The sequence below is a fragment of the Geotrypetes seraphini genome, chromosome 19 (genome assembly GCF_902459505.1).
Source record: "Geotrypetes seraphini chromosome 19, aGeoSer1.1, whole genome shotgun sequence".
In the NCBI taxonomy this organism is placed as follows: Eukaryota; Metazoa; Chordata; class Amphibia; order Gymnophiona; family Dermophiidae; genus Geotrypetes; species Geotrypetes seraphini.
Genome location: NC_047102.1, coordinates 21,913,777 through 21,933,895, shown reverse-complemented (window position 1 = coordinate 21,933,895; position 20,119 = coordinate 21,913,777). Strand labels below are relative to the sequence as shown.

At 38.9% G+C, this 20,119-nt stretch overlaps 1 protein-coding gene across 3 annotated transcripts in view; it reads left to right on the top strand.

Moving 5' to 3' along the window:
• OSBPL5 (oxysterol binding protein like 5) overlaps positions 1-16,729 on the top strand; it is a 431,224-nt gene extending 414,495 nt beyond the window's left edge. For 2 of the 3 annotated variants that reach the window (XM_033928646.1, XM_033928647.1), the window contains exons 21-22: positions 1,760-1,862; positions 3,880-6,599. In XM_033928646.1, the coding sequence (XP_033784537.1) occupies positions 1,760-1,862; positions 3,880-4,021 (245 nt within the window). In that variant the 3' untranslated portion in view covers positions 4,022-6,599. Of the gene's footprint in view, positions 1-1,759; positions 1,863-3,879; positions 6,600-16,517 lie in introns of those variants that run through there. The other variant, XR_004537637.1, reaches the window with a different exon arrangement.
• The last annotated feature ends 3,390 nt before the right edge of the window (positions 16,730-20,119 follow it).

Sequence of the window (20,119 nt, the reverse complement as noted above, 5' to 3'; positions counted from 1 at the left end):
TTTGTGATACTCGAGCTTCCTTCCAAGATCATCATCCTGATTTCTATTTGGAGCTGTAACTCTTACACAGCATCAGTAAGGACAGATTTTATTTGAGACTTTCAGGCACAGGCGTTTTCCTATTTATGTAGCCCTAGGGGAACAACCAGCTTCAGAAAATGAAAGTATTTCCCTAAAAGCTCATAGGCTGTTCTTATGACATTAAGTTGTTTAATGTGAGTTCATGAAAGACTTAGTGCAAGGGAGCAAGAGTAGCTATATTGTGTACAATTCTGGAGACCGCAGCTTCAAAAAAAAGATATAAACAGGATGGAATCAGTCCAGAGGAAGACTACTAAAATAGTTGTCTACATCATAAGGCAGACTTAAAGATCTCAATATGTGTACTTTGGAGGAAAGGTGGGAGAGGAGAGATATGGTAGAGACAAATATGTATGTAGCATAATTGTGCACGAGGCGAGTCTCTTTCAGTTGAAAGGAAACTACAGAATGAGAGGGCATAGGCTCTAAGTAATCTAAGGCATAGGCAACGGAATGCTTTTTTTATTTGGGGGGGCCCAAAAGCTCCGCCCATACTCCACCCCAGACCCTACCCAAGCTCTGTCCTATCCTACACCCCACCCCCTTAATGGTACTAATTGTAAATGCCATTTCTTCCATTAATTTTCATAAACACACAATGTAACCACAAAATTAAAGTACACAAAGCAATAAAAAGGTTAAGGATCAGATTCAGTAAATGGTGTTAACCACTCTTACCACTAACTCTGGCAACACATTCCAGAGCTTAACTATTCTCTGAGTGAAAAAATATTTCCTCCTATTGATTTTAAAAGTACTTCCCTGTAACTTCATAGAGTCTTTGTTATTTTTGACAGTAAAAAATCGATCCACTTATACCTGTTCTACTGACTCTACCATCTCCCCTCCCCTTTTCTCATGTCACTTCAGTGTGAAGCTGTCCCAGCCATGCTTTGGTTACTCCTTCCTCTGTTTATAAGAGAGCCCAGGCACCTACTCACTACAGAAATATTTGTTCTTATCCCCACAACTTCTTGTCTGTGAACTGCTTTTTCCATGTACAGAGAAAACCAAAAAAACTCTGTGGAGTGACGATGTTCCTAAATGGACTTTATTTGAAAGTATCAAAGTTCCAAAGGTACACTAAAATCATCCACATAAAATAATTCCATCCACATAAAAGTAAATCATCCACATAAGAGCCTTAAAGGACCTAGTCCGCTAGGGATACAGGAACCAACGTACTCACCTTTATAGGACCCCCAGGGACCCCTGAAGAAGACTTTTTGTTGAAACGCGGACTGTGTTGGGTCCTGTATCCCTAGCGGACTAGGTCCTTTAAGTCTCTTATGTGGATGATTTACTTTTATGTGGATGGAATTATTTTATGTGGATGATTTTAGTGTACCTTTGGAACTTTGATACTTTCAAATAAAATCCATTTGGGAACATCGTCACTCCACAGAGTTTTTTTGGTTTTCTCTGGATTTTCTTCTTTGTGGATATTTTGGGGTCAATTCCTTTTGTTTTTTGCTTGTTGCTTTTCCATGTATCTTCTTAAAGGTAATGACCCTAGAGTTTTGCTCTAGGCAGGGAGCAGGGTAGTTCTTTTCAAAACAGAGATCCTTAAGACAAATAACCCAGAGAAGAATACAACTGTCGAAATTCTTGTCCTCACACTAGGATGTATCCAGTACATTAACCAGAGGTCTGATAGTATTATTTTGGATTGTGATAGGTTTTGGTAGCCCATGTTTTCAATGTCAAAAGGGGACAACGGAGCTCAAGGAAATCCAAGCAGCTATTGCAGAGTTACAGAGAACCCAGCAGGACATACACAGGTACTGTGTCGACCTTAATGCAGTTTTCAGTAAATATCTTGCTATGCTTGTTGGAAATTTTGCAGTTTCACTTAAGATTACATCTCCTTATTGTGCACATTAATTTCTTTAGAGCCAGCACTGCTTAAGAAAGGCTCTCGCTTGATTATACAAATTAACCCCCTCTTTTACAAACACATAGTGTGGGTTTTAGTCTGGCAGCAATGGTATCTGCTTCAACACTCATAGAATTTTGCTGCTGCCGGCGCTAAAACCTGTGCTATGCACTCATAAAAGAGGAGGGGCAAGAGCTTTATAATTAGCATTACATTAAAAGAGTTCATCTTAAGCAAAACCTAACCATTTGGCTGGCAAGCCAAACATGTTGTCAGTAGCTGTCACAAAACGGCTTGGTACGTGTAGAATTTGGACACACATGTTCTAATTATGCAGAAAAATCAGGACTTCTATAAAGCTTTAGCATGCATTTGAGTACCAAATATAAACATCATCTGAAAAGAGAATTGGTCTTGTGCCTTGATGGGAGTGCACTACACTTTAGTGCAAGAGTGGGCCATAATATGGAAATGATGTGCCTTGAGGTGGGAGAAAGGTTTTTTTCCTTTATCTATCTGAAATCACAACTACAGCCGGGATCTGGTACCACAGGCCTCCTTTCACTACCACATGGGGATTTTTCCAGCTTGATTTTTTGATATATTGCCCATGTAAGGTTACCAGATGTCCAGGAAAACCCAGTTTGTCCAGGTTTTGGAAAGCCCTGACGAGCTCCGGCCACATCTGGATGGCCTCTGACCACACATTGTCACACACATCCGCACATGCTCCAGGCCCTCCAGATGCAGCTGGAGATTGTCGGGGAAGAAAGGAGGCTCTGTGGGGGCAGGATTGGGGGCAGAATGCGCCAGGGCTAAAGGCTGAACTTGGGTGGGGCTGGAGACGGATCTGGGTGGGGCTGAGGCAGAACGGGATGGGGTCACAAGTCCAGGATTTTGCAGAAGAAAATATGGTAACCCAATGCCCATGAGAGGCCTTTCAGGGCAGGCTATATTCATTAATAAATAAAAGCTAACTAGGTAACTTTGGCTGACCAGTACCAAATATCACCCCTTTATCGGTCCAGAGGAAAGCTACTAAATTGGTGCATGGTCTTCATGGGGGCATGGGGACAGATTTAAAGATCTTAATCTGTATACTTTGGAGGAAAGGCAGGAGAGGGAAGATGATGGCAGAAGAGGCAGGAGAGATGTTTAAATACCTATGAAATGTAAATGCGCATGAGTCGAGTCTTTCATTTGAAAGGAAGCTCTGGACTGAGAGGGCATAGGATGAGGTTAAGAGGTGATAGGCTCTGGAGTAATCTAAGGAAATATATTTATTTTTATAGAAAGGGTGGCAGATGCGTGGAACAGTTTCCCAGAAGAAGTGGTAGAGACAAAGACTGTATTTGATTTCAAGAAATCCTGGGATAGGCAAGAGGGATCTCTTAGAGAGAGGAAGAGATAATGGTTACTGTAGATGAGCAGACCAGATAGGACATTTGGCCTTTATCTGCCATCATGTTTCTCTGTTTATATTTGGGACCTTTGATCAATGATTAGCAGAGTTTACTGCCTTCATTTCTTCATAAGTGGTCATGCTGTCTATGCCAAAGATTTGATTATTAAATGAAGAGAGGGGGAGGGGAGGGTTACCAGATTTTGCCTGTAAAAAGAGAGGACATGTGGCCCCACCCCATTCTGCCCCAGCACAGCACAGCTCCACTCTATACTGCCCCCACACAGTGGCCGTGTCTTGAGAGCCTTCGAGCATGCACAAATGCTACTTGATAACGTTATATCACATCTGTGCATGCTCTGGGCCTTCCAAAACCTGGACAAACTGCCGCATTTTGTAAATCTCACTGGGCACCTGGACATCTGGTAACCCTAGAGGAGGGTAGAGGAAAATGTGTATTATTACATCTTCTTAAGAAATGCTCCTCTCTAATGCATCTTTATCATTGCTTTAACTTTAGAAATCTCACTGCTCTGAAGAACAACTCTTTGCCTAGGAAGAACACTTGCAGCTTGGAAAGTTGGCTTATGAACTCTCGCTCCTGGTTCCTCCTCTGCGTCTTTCTTACATGCCAGCTCTTGATCAATTACGTCTTCAAATAAAAGCCCTACCTTTGGCAGCAATAAAGGTTCCCTGACTGCAGAACAATAGTAAGAAGCCCACAAAGGCACCAAGCACTTTAAACCAACACTAAAGAGGTTGATAAAGGGAAGTTGATGGGGAACCTGTTACTCTTCGGATAATACTGTTGCCTCTAAGGACCTGTGTACCTGGATTGGCCTTAACGCTGAAGCCAAATGTAGCTTTAACTCTGCAGTTTTTTAATGTCTTGTCATTTTCTGATGAAATCAGTTGCCAAGCAGTATTTATAAGAACAGCCTGCTCCGGGAGGGGGGGGAGAGGGAAGGGAGGAGAAGAAAGAACTTGGGGTTTTGAACCAAAATACATTCTAAACTACTTTATTTCACAGGCGTTGATACACAAAGTGTCATGTGACTGGCAGAGTCTTGGGGGTTGGGTGATGTCAGGGACATTTGTGATGTTTAGTGGGCATATTAGTCCATGTCTAAGGAAGTATCGGTGCCTGTGTTGGCAAAGGAGATGAGGGAAGAGAAGACTTCCAGGTCTTCCTTCTCTTTGTAACTTTTCCTTCAATTACATTCCAATTTCCCCCTCCCCTAAGATGTAGTAAAACGAGGCTTAATGTTACCATGCATAATTTTTCAGGATTACAGTCTTATCACATGATAACTGAAGTTCAGATTTTGAGGAAGTGCACAACAGCATGGTTTCCAGCCATGGTGTTCCTGTTCCAGCCATACAGTGCAGAAGATGCATCTTTTGACTTAGTGGAAAACCAAGAGGTACTTCAAATAGTTTCCCTTCTGAAAATGCTTTTCAGACCCTTACAGTAGGAAGAGGTATTCTCTGTCCTCTTAATTTGAGGTTCATTAGAACTTTGCCACCGGTTTCCGGACAAACACATTCAAAGAGCACCATCCCAACACTGGCACCAGGAGTATACTGGGAAGCTTGGGGAGATAACACGGAAGGGAGCCAGTGTGTCCACATCATGTAAAACATGCACCTTCAGCTACTCTTAATGATGACTTAGAAAAATTGCAGCATCCTAGCTCTTAGGTAGATCCAAATTTTATTTTAGAAAATGTAAAACTGGTGGCTATAGGAGTTGTCCTTTGATGCGGTAATACTGGCAAAAAAATAGGTTTTCAGTCATATAGAGCTATATCATGCATAAAACTGTTAAGTAACATGCATTAATGTGCACATGGTAACGGGGCAATGCCTTTTAGTAAATCTAGCCCATAGTTAGTGACTAGAAAAATAAATATCTTTTTCTTCTGAGGCATTGTCAGTGGTGTGGAAAGCTCCTCATTACTTAGATTAAATAAACAGGGTGGTGATATACTGATTCACATCTGAACGCAATGGGTGAATGACTGGTATATGAAAATCAGAATATAGCATCATAAATTTGCTCAAAGTTGGAACTTTTATTTTTAAAAAACAAACAGCTGTGGTAGTGGTCCTAAAATTGTATACCCTGTGGAAAAAATGATAAATATGTAAAAGTATGAAAAAGAGAAACTTAGGAACAAGAAGAAAAGGAAATGGACCCAAGGAACAGAATCATGAATAATCATGAGTCTGCTCAGTGGTCTTCACTCAGTTTTAAGTAGGGGCCACTTTGGATCCAAATGAACTGAAGGAAAGACGCCAAATATCTTCCCATGCAAGGCCACGACACTGCTGACCAGTACGTGTCTATGACATCTGCCTGCCATCAAGCCTTTTGTTGGGCGTATCCTCAGGGTGGTGGGCATTTCCAAATGCATCCTCTTCATCTATTGAGAAATGCCTTGTCCTTCAAACGTGGCTCATTCCCTCATCCACTTCCCCCTTGCTGTCATGAGTTTGGATAGAGGGGCATGGAGTAACAAACTAAAGGACAGAATAATGATGAGGACCACTCTAGATAGTCTCCAGGGGCCACCGTTGGGCTCCCGTTCCTTGCGTTGAAAAACACTGGTCAAAGTGCAGTTAGAACGTGTTTGCAATGTCAGAAGTCACCAAAGGATTGTCGGACCTTTATTTCAGTACTAAGCATAACCTGGAAACAGAAGGATTTTCTATATATACATTCCACATGTATGGAAAACATGCAGATTTTCTCTAAGAATAGAGGAGGTGAAGCAAACAGCAACAGTCCGGCCAGTAAATGAATTCTTGAGACTTCATGCTTAGCAGACATTTTTACATTATTATTCAAATTCCGTGTGTGTGAGCAAGAGAGCGAGTGATGTAGTAGGCACAAAACATCATTAGAAGTCTGGAACACTAAGAATATAGTACTGCAAGTCAGTCGTCTTCCTATTGTACACAGTTTTGTAAAGATTTACAGTACTTTATGTAGACAGTAATAAACCCCTCCATCTTACCTCAAATAGTTCTGCATGGTAAATACCACGCTCTCTCTCATTTACCCTGTATAGAGATGGGTATAATGAGAGAGATCCACTTACTAGGTGGTGATGCCACCAGGTTGGACTCTTTCATGTAAGAATATTTGTTTAAGAATTTTTTGCTATATTTTCATCATATTTCCTCTGCTCTGAGAACTCTCCATTTGTGCTCAAAATAAAGCCACACTTGAACCAATTTGTGGTATTTTGATGATTCATCCTTTTTGTAGGATTCTGTTGCTTGTCTCACCTTAGCTCCTTGTTACCAATAAAACAAAATAGCTGTTCACATACAGAAAGACATGGACCACACTTAGGATGAAGGTCCGGATTTTATCTGTACGCCTGAATAAAGAGGTTAAATACTATGATTAATGGTTATTAAGAACCCATCTCAAATTTATTTCCTCCAGCTGAGACCAGCATCCCCCACAAAGGGAGTGAACACAGACAAAGAAAGACCAAATCAGGTTCATTGATTTCATCTTTGTAAATGTGTCTCCTCTACCTTTTGAAGAGATCCCCTCAGACATATAAGAAACTGGTCTGACCCAATAGGGCTATTCTTATGTGTTTAGGATTTTTGATAGGATATTTAAATCTGACTTTGGACTTTTTTTTAAATCTTTATTCATTTTCAAACTTACAATAAGTGTGTCAATATGTTAAAACAGATTAACAATAAATATATCACTTAATAATCATCAATAATACAAATGATATGCTTCTATCTCCCACCCTTCCCACCCTTTCCTATTATATAATCAAATACCTTGTACAATATGTAATAATAAAATTACCCTCCCTCCCACCTCATAATTGAACCTCTAAATTTAAGGGAAAAAATGTCTTCTAATCAGTACAATATTTTGTTAATAGCTCCCACACATCTTGAAATTTCCTAAAACTAAACCAATAAATAAATAAATATACAATAAATAAGAGATGAGTAAATTGTGCAAATATTGGTTACTGACTTGCATATACATAATCTAAATACATAATCTATAGTAAATACATGCATGAACATTAACAAACATTAGCAAATTGTGCCTAACATATAATACACTTAATAAAAAAGGTTCCTTACTAAATAAATATATTAATAATATATGCAAAACAAGACATGAAAAATTGTGCAAATATAATAAATAAATAGAATGTTGTGAATGAGATCTAGATTTGCAAAAAGTGCCAGTGCATGAAATTTCTATCACTAAAAGCAGCAAATTCTAACTAGAAAAGTCATCATCAAATCAATGATTCCGAAAAATACAAATAGACGTATTGGAGACATGAGTTGCCATTCTAACCACAACCAATCTGGGAGTTTTTCCATGAGCTCTGGGAGGACCCAATACATACCCTGGCGCAAAATATAGGATTGATGGTACCTATAAAAATTGGGAAAATTTACCCCCCCCCCCCTGTAAAATCGTCTTTTGTACAGATACCAAAGCAACTCTAGGAGTTTTACCCAGCCAAATAAATTTTGTAAGAATGCTATTTAATTTTTTATAAAAGGACCCTTGAAAAAAAACGGCAACATACTCATCTGATAACAAACCACAGGCAAAATCATAATTTTAATAGTTTGGACTCTCCCCCACCATGAAAGATGTAAAGGATTCCATTGCTCACACATTTCTGTTACCTTCTGTAATAAAAGTTTTTCATTTATTTTCATTGTTTCTTCCAGGGTATTTTTAATCCAAATGCCTAAGTACTTTATTCCATCTTCTTTCCAAAGAAAGGGAAATGAATCAAACAAACCTTTTGTACAGTGAACATTAAGTGGAAGAATTTATCTTGTATCCTGAAAATTTTCCAAATTTCTCTATTATTTCAAGTAAGCAAGGAATGGTTGTCTCAGGATTTCTTAAATAAATCCGCATAAGCAGATACTTTATATTCACGATCTCTACAAGGAATGCCCTGTATCTCCTTCGCTTGCTGAATAGCTAATAAGGGTTCTACTACAATATCAAAAAGGAAAGGAGATAAGGGACAGCCTTGTCTAACCCCCCTCTGCAACCTGAAACCTTCTGAAAAATTATTATTAATATATAGTTTAGCAACAGGGGAGCTATACAATGTTTGAACCATTTGTATAAATCCTGATCCTATACCAAACAATTCCAATACATGAAGGTACATTCAACTCGATCAAAGGTATCTAGGGATACAGAAAAAGCCGGATCATTTAAGGCTTTTGATAAATTCAAAGGTCAGCCTAGTATTGTTAGAAGAATGTCTCTGAGCCTGTTTGATGCATTCCAAAAGGGAGAGCTTTAGTCAAACGTATAGCCAATGTTTTAGCATTCTGCATTAATTAAGGAAATAGGCCTGCAATTGGATAAATTCCTGACAGATAAAGGAATTGAGGGATACAGATAAGGGTAAAGATAGGATACAGAAAGGGTATCAAGGCGAATTTTAAGGGATCATGGACCTGATGGGCCGCCGCGGATGCGGACCGCTGGGCGTGATGGACCACCGGTCTGAACCAGCAGAGGCGACTTCTTATGTTCTTATATACATATAACAAATATGGTAATACGGTAATTTGGAATGATTTATAAAACTCTACCGTAAAACCATCTCCACCTGGAGCGGATCCAACTCTTGAGAAAAACATCTAAAAATTGGGTGGGAGAAAATATCCGTTTTTGAACCCACAAGATGTCTAATTTTTTTTTTTTTTAATGGCCCAGCTAGATGTTTTGTCCAGCTAGATTTTGTTTGCCATCTTTAAAAAAAAAAAAACCCCCAACAACCCCCAAATCATCCAAATTCAAAACAAGCCATTTGCTTTTAAGAAGGTCTGACATACTGGCCATACAGACACTGTTTTTTTTCCCCAAGAGATGTTTCTTGAGAATTTTATGTCAAGTTACAAACCACCTATTCTACTGCACAATTTTCAAACTAAACTCAATGAGTCTAAGGGTGCGTCATGGGCCTTAACGCGTATGCTAAAATGCTAAATGCTAAAATGCTAATAGCGTATGCTAAAATGCCACGCGCACTAGCCGCTACTGCCTCCTCATGAGCAGGCGGTAGTTTTTTGGCTAGCGCACCTTCGTAAAAAGGAGCCCTGTTAGAATCTGACTTATACTAGGGCTACATACTACTGTTGTAATGTACTGTATGTACTGTATGTACTGCTACATACTACTGTTTTTTTCAGATGCACCACTCCGCATTTTTACAGGTTTATAATGCTAAGCTGTATGTGCAGAATCTTCCCTGGATCAGTTGTGTTAATTTTGGTCAAAATCGATGGCGCATCACTACTAGGGACCCAGCCTCGATAAAGCATGTCCTGCAAAACATGTCAGCATAGCAGTCCCTAACAGTGACCACAAAAAAAGCTTAAGTACTAGCAATATAAATACAATGAAATATTAAAACATATTTATAAAGATTTAATATTCACAAGGGTGTTTTAACACAACTGATCAGGGGAACATTCTGCACTTAAAGTTTAGTGTTATGAAACTGAACAAGGAGTGGTGCATCTGAGGATCTGTTAGGTTGATTCTAAGAGGGATCTGACTTATACTTAGAAGTTACAAACCACAACACAAAGCAATATTCATACATAGAAATTATCTGAATACAAAAAACTCCAAATACTGTATACAGAAATCACAGAGCACAGCATAAAGTAACCAGTTTATTGAAAGCTTCTATACCATTACTAATGATCCCAGGAAAGAGCCTCCCCTCCGAGCAGGCAGAGAAAAGGGGGGTGGGAAGGGGGGAAAGGCTTCCCGATCTGCTTGAATAGCACAGGCCTGAAGGGGGAGGGAAGCAGGGAAGGAAGGGAGAAATGAACTCAGCACCGCTGCAGGTCTCCACCACTCTGTGCGAGAGTAGCGGTGAGGACAGGAGAAAGAACGGTATCTCTATCGTATTCCTAGTGGGGACTAGCCTACTGTCTCCTCTATGTTGCTTTATTTGTTAGGCTGTGAAGAGGATGATGGTCTTTATCCCTTTCTTGAACTTTCCAGTCTCTTTTTCTTGTTTTAATTCCTTCAGAAGGGAGTTCCATCACTGAGAACATTCTTGTCCTGACACTTTTGTATTTGATGCCTCTGAAGGAGGATATGTTCAGCAGGTATTCTTGGCTCACGCACAGGGCGTATGGAAATGTAGTCTAGTTGCAAGATATTTTTGGTTCTGAGAGATGAATGATTTTGTGTGTCAGCAGATTTTGCAACCTGCATGTGTAAGTGCTGACATTTGCATGTGAAAGTAGCAGATTTTATAAAACTGAACATCAAGGAGTTGTTATCCAAGGAGCTAAACTATAAATTCATTTTGGGATGGTCTGAGGTGGCTTTAAAGAGCAAAGAAGTTCGCACAATTTCCTTCTCCACATTCCAGGTCCAAATCAGCACTTAGATAACAGTTATGTATGCCTTAGAGCAGGAATGAATGTGAAAATTAAAACCTTTGGTGTATTTAGGATTTTTCATTGCAAAACAGGTAATAGTATACACATTTTTTATTTATTTACAAATAACTATATTATTTTCTCTTGAAACTTACAACAACCTTTCAGCACATGTTTTGTATTGTGGGAGAAACAACAAATAAAAGGGGCAACAGTGCCATCATAAAGAGCAAAAGATGAAAGAGCAATTTATAATAAAGCAACAATAATATACAAAGAGAAAAAGAACATGCCAGAGAATGTGGTGAAATCAGCTTAGCATAGTCGATTTGGATAATTTTCTAAAAAATAGAAGTCCATAGAGATGGACTTATTCTTAAGATATCGCAATCCTATTAGGCACTCTATAATATCAATCCACTCAAAGATTTTTCAAACTATTGTTTAAATTTATATCATGCTTTATGAAGCAGCTTATAATACTTTTAAAAAGACACAAGGGGAATCTCAGAATGCCACTTGTCTGCTTGTTGATTCCTGCTTGTTGTGTCTTTTTAAAAGTATTATAAGCTGCTTCATAAATTTAAACAATAGTTTGAAAAATCTTTGAGGGGATTATTCTTAAGATAAGCAGCATAAAATCTGTTTTACAGCTTGGGTTCTAGCTTGGTACTTGTGACCACTGTTGGAAACAGGATACTGCACTTGATGAACCTTCGGTCTGTCCCAGTATGACCAATTCATATGTTCTTATGAGAACCAAGCATAGGGCAATCAAGCCATTGTGACATCAGTGATGTTTGGCATGAGGCATGAGGCTCTTAGGAATGAGGCATTATGACATCACAATATGAGCTCTGGAATGTTGCTGTCCTTTGGGTTTCTGCCAGGTACGTAGGACCTGAGTTGGCCACTGTTGGGATACTGGGTTTGATGGACCTTCTGTCTGTCCCAGTTTGTCAATTCTTACTTTTAAGATCTAACCAAACCACATCCCATCCAAATATGTGCATGCCAAGGGTATACTTTTTTAAGCAATGGCTTTTCTACATACATAGGACCATTTACACATGTAACTGCCTAACCTTCTAAAATGACCTAATGCGATGGTCTCCAATGTGTGGCCCCAGGGCTGAAGGCCATGAAGCCCTCCATTGCGGCCCTCAAATAGCTAAAATGCTCTTCAAATACTGTAAAAATGTTAATTTTTACACATTATATAATAACTGCAAACAATCTTTTAAGTGTATTGCTCAAGTATCTCATTTATGGAATAAAGTGAGTTTGCAAAATCCTTAAAAGTGCTGTAGAATTAATATTAATTTTTAATATATAATATCCAGACTGAATGAGCAGATCAAGGCAGTTTACAAAATTAATAGTATGTGTATGCTTGAAATCTGTTGGTGGCCCTCCGAGCTTTCTCATATTCACACAGTGGGCTTTCATATGAAAAAGAATGGCGACCACTGCCCTAATGTATTAAGTAACTGTGAATAAAATGATTCTCTGGACTTTCATGTCATAATGTATTCAATAGCAAAGATGCATGCATAGTCGATTGGGTGCTAACCAGTTATTGGCATTAGTTAATTGGCACTTAATTGGAACTAATTTGGATTCATGTGCTCACTCTGTTCATGCTGCACACTCAAAATATCTCGATTGCAACCCAAAAGGGCCATGGTCAGGGCAGGAACAAATAATAGAAATTCCTAGACTACCTTAGCATACCAACGCACACATGGGAAGTCCTTATAGTTTTCTGAAATATACTTTATTCAATAAATAACTATATAGGACTCACAGTTGGTAGATTTTTTAATATTTCAGCTGGAGGTGAAGATTTAAAGAACAAGCTTTGTGGCAGAGGTGAGAGAATAGTTAGACAGTAAGGTATTCCAACTTCCAGAAATGAAATGTTGAATTATTCATGCATTTCATCAGATAGCTTCAGGTAAAAAGACTGGTCTTTTTTGGGGGGGGGGAGGAGGGGGAACACGACCACCTGTGTTTCAGATGGTAGCATAAATGTGACTGACTCTGAGACAAAGAATTCTTAGGCAAAGAACCCAATAGGGACAGAGCTTGGATTCAGGTAGCAGAGAGAGGTCATACCTTAGGTCATGTCTTTATCTACAAAGTCTATTCCCTTCATTATCTTGAATGTTTCAATCATGTCTCCCAGTCTCCTCTTTTCAAGGGAGAATAAGCCCAGCTTCTCTCTCACTGTACTCTCACTGTACTCTCACTGTAACCATTTTAGTCGCTCTTCTCTGGACCCTTTCATGTATGGCGACCAGGTGAGGGCGTACCATGGCCCAGTACAGCGGCATGATCTTCTACGATCTGTTCGTGATCCCCTTCTTAATCATTCCTAGCATTCTGTTTGCCCTTTTTGCCGCCGCCCACACTGCACAGACAGCTTCATCGACTTGTCGATCAGTACTCACAAGTCTCTTTCCTGGGTGGGGGGGTCTCTCCAAATACTGCCCCGGACATCTTGTATTTGTATATGGGATTTTTGATACCGACATACATTACCTTAAAAAAAAATTATAAATCATTAACCAGGTGTCAGGTCAAAAGCGCGCCGGTACAAAGGCGTGCGCAGACAATTGAGCGCAGCGCGGAGGCGCGTGCCAAAGAAAATTACTGTTTTTAGGGCTCCGACTTTATTTAATAGAGATCGTGCCGCATTGGGGGGGGTTTGGGGGGTTGTAACCCCCCACATTTTACTGCACCTCCGTCTTGCGCTCAGTTGTCGGCGCGCACCTTTGTCTTTCGCGGTGTTGTCTATGAACCCATTAACCAACATTGCACCATACAAACACATAGAGAAACTAATACAATCTCTGTTATCAGGAAGAATCAATATATCCCACAATCATGAATCTCCTATAGATCCTACTGATCTACCTGTTAAGTGGTAGCATCAAAGACGTTAACTCTCTTTACCCACAATTACAATCTATCCATCACCCAGATCTATCTTTCATCCACAAGAAGACACAATAAATCATATTAATGTTATCTCAAATAAAAAAAGACACCACCGTACCCTTAAAAAAAGAACAGAAACTGCCGCATCCACTTCTATTCCTCGCGCATATCTCAATACCAGATCTGTTAGAAATAAGGCGTTCCTTATTAATGACTGGGTCATCAGCAAACAAATAGCCTGCCTCTTTCTAACCGAAACTTGGTTACTGTCTGAAGATGATCCAATAATAATTGATCTTCTACCAGACAATTTCAAAATCCTTACGTTAAACCGCACAGGCAAAAAAGGAGGAGGATTAGCAATTATCCTTAAAGAAGGATTCGAATTCGAACTTCATGATTCCAAAATGACTGACCACCTAGAAATCCTAGCCTGTAAAATCAATAACACCCAACTAGTAGAATCCTTATCCTATGTCCCGCCTAAAAGCTGGCCCAAAGCCAAAGAAGATTTCTGTCCTACACAACTCTATTGGCCCAGACTACAACATCATCGCAGAGCTTAAAAACTTCCTGTCTCTACTCAACTACAATATCCCCGCACCCACGCAAACTCACGAAAAAGGCCATCATTTAGATCTGGTTGCCATGTCCACAAAGGAAATCCTTGACATGTCCACAAAGGAAATCCATCTCTCTGCCTGAAGGCACCTGGTGTCACGACATCTGGTCCAACCATTTCACTTATTATTTTAAGTTAATCTGGTCGCACCAAAAATCCAAAACACGTCAGATGATAAAAAAAAAGAGCACCACACAAGAGGTTATATTAATCCAGAAGAATACTGGTCACAATACGGACTGCAGACAGTAATAGAGGAAGGAGTAGATTTTTGGGACCACTGGATGACAACCAGCACATCCATTCTAGATAAAATTGCCCCTATACACAAAAGCAAAAGCAATACAAACAAATGGTTCGATACTGAATTACTAAAAACGAAACAACTAGCTAGGCGATTAGAAAGAATTTGGAATAAAACAAGAAAACTGGCAGACCGCAACAAATGGAGAGCCCACATAAAAACCTATAAACAGCTGATAAAAGACAAACGCAAAGCGTTCTACTCTACCAAAATCAACCTATCCTGCAATGTTTCACGAGGAACCAATACAAAAGAGTTGTTCAACATAATCACAAATCTATTTGACACCACCCGCCACACCATACCCGTGCACAACACGAAGTTATCCTCTGCGAAAGATCTAGCGCTATATTTTGATTCCAAAATTAAAAACCTAAGAAATAACTGTGTAAGAAATAACGATGTAACAAGCATCCCTAGCGATTACCAAATAGCTAACTCACATGACAATGAAATACCAATAGACATTATCTGGAGTTCCTTTCAAGATTTAGAATGGAATAACTACACCAAACTATACAACAAATACTCGAAATCTCACTGCGTTCTAGATACGTGCTCCCCGGAGATTATGAAAATGGCACCATTATAATGGTACCCTATCATTGCTACACTAAAAAATCATTGCTAACCTAAAAAATAGGAATTTCCCCACCAATAACAGTCACATAATAATAACCCCTATCCCAAAAAATTAAAAACAATCTCCAGCGCCAATAACCAACTACAGACCTATAGCATCATTGTAAAAATCATGGAGGGATTAGTTCACACCCAACTGATGGAATATCTTAATCAGTTCTCTCTCCGGCATGAAACTCAACCCGGTTTTAGACCCTTATTCAGTATGGAGGCAGTGATTGCTGCCATCTTAGACTATCTGCGCCTATTATTTAGCAAGGGCCTCAATGCCCTGATCATGCAATTCGACATGAGCTCTGCATTCGATCTGGTAGGCCACGGGAAAATGTTGCAATGCCTAGACTCCATTGGTATCAGGGATGAGGTACTGAACTGGTTCCGTGGCTTCCTTACATCCCGTACCTACCAGGTACGCTTCAACTATGATCACTCTACCTGGAGCAACTCATCAGGTGTGCCACAAGGGTCACCACTTTCCCCACTGCTTTTCAATGTCTACATGTCCTCATTGGGCGTGAGACTAACCCAACTGAGGATAAAATTATTCAGCTACGCAGATGATTTTACGATCATCATCTCATTCGCTAACTCTATCACGGAAACCATTCCCAAGGCATTGTCAGGGACATTTGTGATGTCAGGGACATTTGTGATGTTTAGTGGGCTTGTCTAAGGAAGTATCGGTGCCTGTCTTGGCAAAGGAGATGAGGGAAGAGAAGACTTCCAGGTCTTCCTTCTCTTTGTAACTTTTCCTTCAATTACATTCCAATTTCCCCCTCCCCTAAGATGTAGTAAAACGAGGCTTAATGTTACCATGATTCAGATTTTGAGATTCAGATTCAGATTTTGAGGAAGTGCACAACAGCATGGTTTCCAGCCATGGTGTTCCTGTTCCAGCCATACAGTGCAGAAGATGCATCTTTTGACTTAGGTGGAAAACCAAGAGGTACTTCAAATAGTTTCCCTTCTGAAAATGCTTTTCAGACCCTTACAGAGGTATTCTCTGTCCTCTTAATTTGAGGTTCATTAGAACTTTGCCACCGGTTTCCGGACAAACACATTCAAAGAACACCATCCCACCATCCCAACCAGGAGTATACTGGGAAGCTTGGGGAGGAAGGGAGCCAGTGTGACCACATCATGTAAAACATGCACCTTCAGCTACTCTTAATGATGACTTAGAAAAATTGCAGCATCCTAGGTAGATCCAAATTTTATTTTAGAAAATGTAAAACTGGTGGCTATAGGAGTTGTCCTTTGATGCGGTAATACTGGCAAAAAAATAGGTTTTCAGTCATATAGAGCTATATCATGCATAAAACTGTTAAGTAACATGCATTAATGTGCACATGGTAACGGGGCAATGCCTTTTAGTAAATCTAGCCCATAGTTAGTGGCTAGAAAAATAAATATCTCTTTTTTCTTCTGAGGCATTGTCAGTGGTGTGGAAAGCTCCTCATTACTTAGATTAAATAAACAGGGTTCACATCTGAACGCAATGGGTGAATGACTGGTATATGAAAATCAGAATATAGCATCATAAATTTGCTCAAAGTTGGAACTTTTATTTTTAAAAAACAAACAGCTGTGGTAGTGGTCCTAAAATTGGAAATATGATAAATTGGAAAAAATGATAAATATGTAAAAGGTACATTAAAGTATGAAAAAGAGAAACTTAGGAACAAGAAGAAAAGGAAATGGACCCAAGGAACAGAATCATGAATAATCATGAGTCTGCTCAGTGGTCTTCACTCAGTTTTAAGTAGGGGCCACTTTGGATCCAAATGAACTGAAGGAAAGACGCCAAATATCTTCCCATGCAAGGCCACGACACTGCTGATCAGTACGTGTCTATGACATCTGCCTGCCTTCAAGCCTTTTGTTGGGCGTATCCTCAGGGTGGTGGGCATTTCCAAATGCATCCTCTTCATCTATTGAGAAATGCCTTGTCCTTCAAACGTGGCTTATTCCCTCATCCACTTCCCCCTTGCTGTCATGAGTTTGGATAGAGGGGCATGGAGTAACAAACTAAAGGACAGAATAATGATGAGGACCACTCTAGATAGTCTCCAGGGGCCACCGTTGGGCTCCCGTTCCTTGCGTTGAAAAACACTGGTCAAAGTGCAGTTAGAACGTGTTTGCTTTGTCATACTAGCAATGTCAGAAGTCACCTTTATTTCAGTACTAAGCATAACCTGGAAACAGAAGGATTTTCTATATATACATTCCACATGTATGGAAAACATGCAGATTTTCTCTAAGAATAGAGGAGGTGAAGCAAACAGGCAACAACAGTCCGGCCAGTAAATGAATTCTTGAGACTTCATGCTTAGCAGACATTTTTACATTATTATTCAAATTCCGTGTGTGTGAGCAAGAGAGCGAGTGATGTAGTAGGCACAAAACATCATTAGAAGTCTGGAACACTAAGAATATAGTACTGCAAGTCAGTCGTCTTCCTATTGTACACAGTTTTGTAAAGATTTACAGTACTTTATGTAGACAGTAATAAACCCCTCCATCTTACCTCAAATAGTTCTGCATGGTAAATACCACGCTCTCTCTCATTTACCCTGTATAGAGATGGGTATAATGAGAGAGATCCACTTACTAGGTGGTGATGCCACCAGGTTGGACTCTTTCATGTAAGAATATTTGTTTAAGAATTTTTTGCTATATTTTCATCATATTTCCTCTGCTCTGAGAACTCTCCATTTGTGCTCAAAATAAAGCCACACTTGAACCAATTTGTGGTATTTTGAAGATTCATCCTTTTTGTAGGATTCTGTTGCTTGTCTTACCAATAAAACAAAATAGCTGTTCACATACAGAAAGACATGGACCACACTTAGGATGAAGGTCCGGATTTTATCTGTACGCCTGAATAAAGAGGTTAAATACTATGATTAATGGTTATTAAGAACCCATCTCAAATTTATTTCCTCCAGCTGAGACCAGCATCCCCCACAAAGGGAGTGAACACAGACAAAGAAAGACCAAATCAGGTTCATTGATTTCATCTTTGTAAATGTGTCTCCTCTACCTTTTGAAGAGATCCCCTCAGACATATAAGAAACTGGTCTGACCCAATAGGGCTATTCTTATGTGTTTAGGATTTTTGATAGGATATTTAAATCTGACTTTGGACTTTTTTTTAAATCTTTATTCATTTTCAAACTTACAATATGTCAATATGTAAAAACAGATTAACAATAAATATATCACTTAATAATCATCAATAATACAAATGATATGCTTCTATCTCCCACCCTTCCCACCCTTTCCTATTATATAATCAAATACCTTGTACAATATGTAATAATAAAATTACCCTCCCTCCCACCTCATAATTGAACCTCTAAATTTAAGGGAAAAAATGTCTTCTAATCAGTACAATATTTTGTTAATAGCTCCCACACATCTTGAAATTTCCTAAAACTAAACCAATAAATATACAATAAATAAGAGATGAGTAAATTGTGCAAATATTGGTTACTGACTTGCATATACATAATCTAAATACATAATCTATAGTAAATACATGCATGAACATTAACAAACATTAGCAAATTGTGCCTAACATATAATACACTTAATAAAAAAGGTTCCTTACTAAATAAATATATTAATAATATATGCAAAACAAGACATGAAAAATTGTGCAAATATAATAAATAAATAGAATGTTGTGAATGAGATCTAGATTTGCAAAAAGTGCCAGTGCATGAAATTTCTATCACTAAAAGCAGCAAATTCTAACTAGAAAAGTCATCATCAAATCAATGATTCCGAAAAATACAAATAGACGTATTGGAGACATGAGTTGCCATTCTAACCACAACCAATCTGGGAGTTTTTCCATGAGCTCTGGGAGGACCCAATACATACCCTGGCGCAAAATATAGGATTGGATAAAAAAATTGGGAAAATTTACCCCCCCCCCCCCGGTAAAATCGTCTTATGTACAGATACCAAAGCAACTCCTAGGAGTTTTACCCAGCCAAATAAATTTTGTAAGAATGCTATTTAATTTTTTATAAAAAAAACGGCAACATACTCATCTGATAACAAACCACAGGCAAAATCATAATTTTAATAGTTTGGACTCTCCCCCCACCATGAAAGATGTAAAGGATTCCATTGCTCACACATTTCTGTTACCTTCTGTAATAAAAGTTTTTCATTTATTTTCATTGTTTCTTCCAGGGTATTTTTTAATCCAAATGCCTAAGTACTTTATTCCATCTTCTTTCCAAAGAAAGGGAAATGAATCAAACAAACCTTTTGTACAGTGAACATTAAGTGGAAGAATTTATCTTGTATCCTGAAAATTTTCCAAATTTCTCTATTATTTCAAGTAAGCAAGGAATGGTTGTCTCAGGATTTCTTAAATAAATCTAGTTGCAAGATATTTTTGGTTCTGAGAGATGAATGATTTTGTGTGTCAGCAGATTTTGCAACCTGCATGTGTAAGTGCTGACATTTGCATGTGAAAGTAGCAGATTTTATAAAACTGAACATCAAGGAGTTGTTATCCAAGGAGCTAAACTATAAATTCATTTTGGGATGGTCTGAGGTGGCTTTAAAGAGCAAAGAAGTTCGCACAATTTCCTTCTCCACATTCCAGGTCCAAATCAGCACTTAGATAACAGTTATGTATGCCTTAGAGCAGGAATGAATGTGAAAATTAAAACCTTTGGTGTATTTAGGATTTTTCATTGCAAAACAGGTAATAGTATACACATTTTTTATTTATTTACAAATAACTATATTATTTTCTCTTGAAACTTACAACAACCTTTC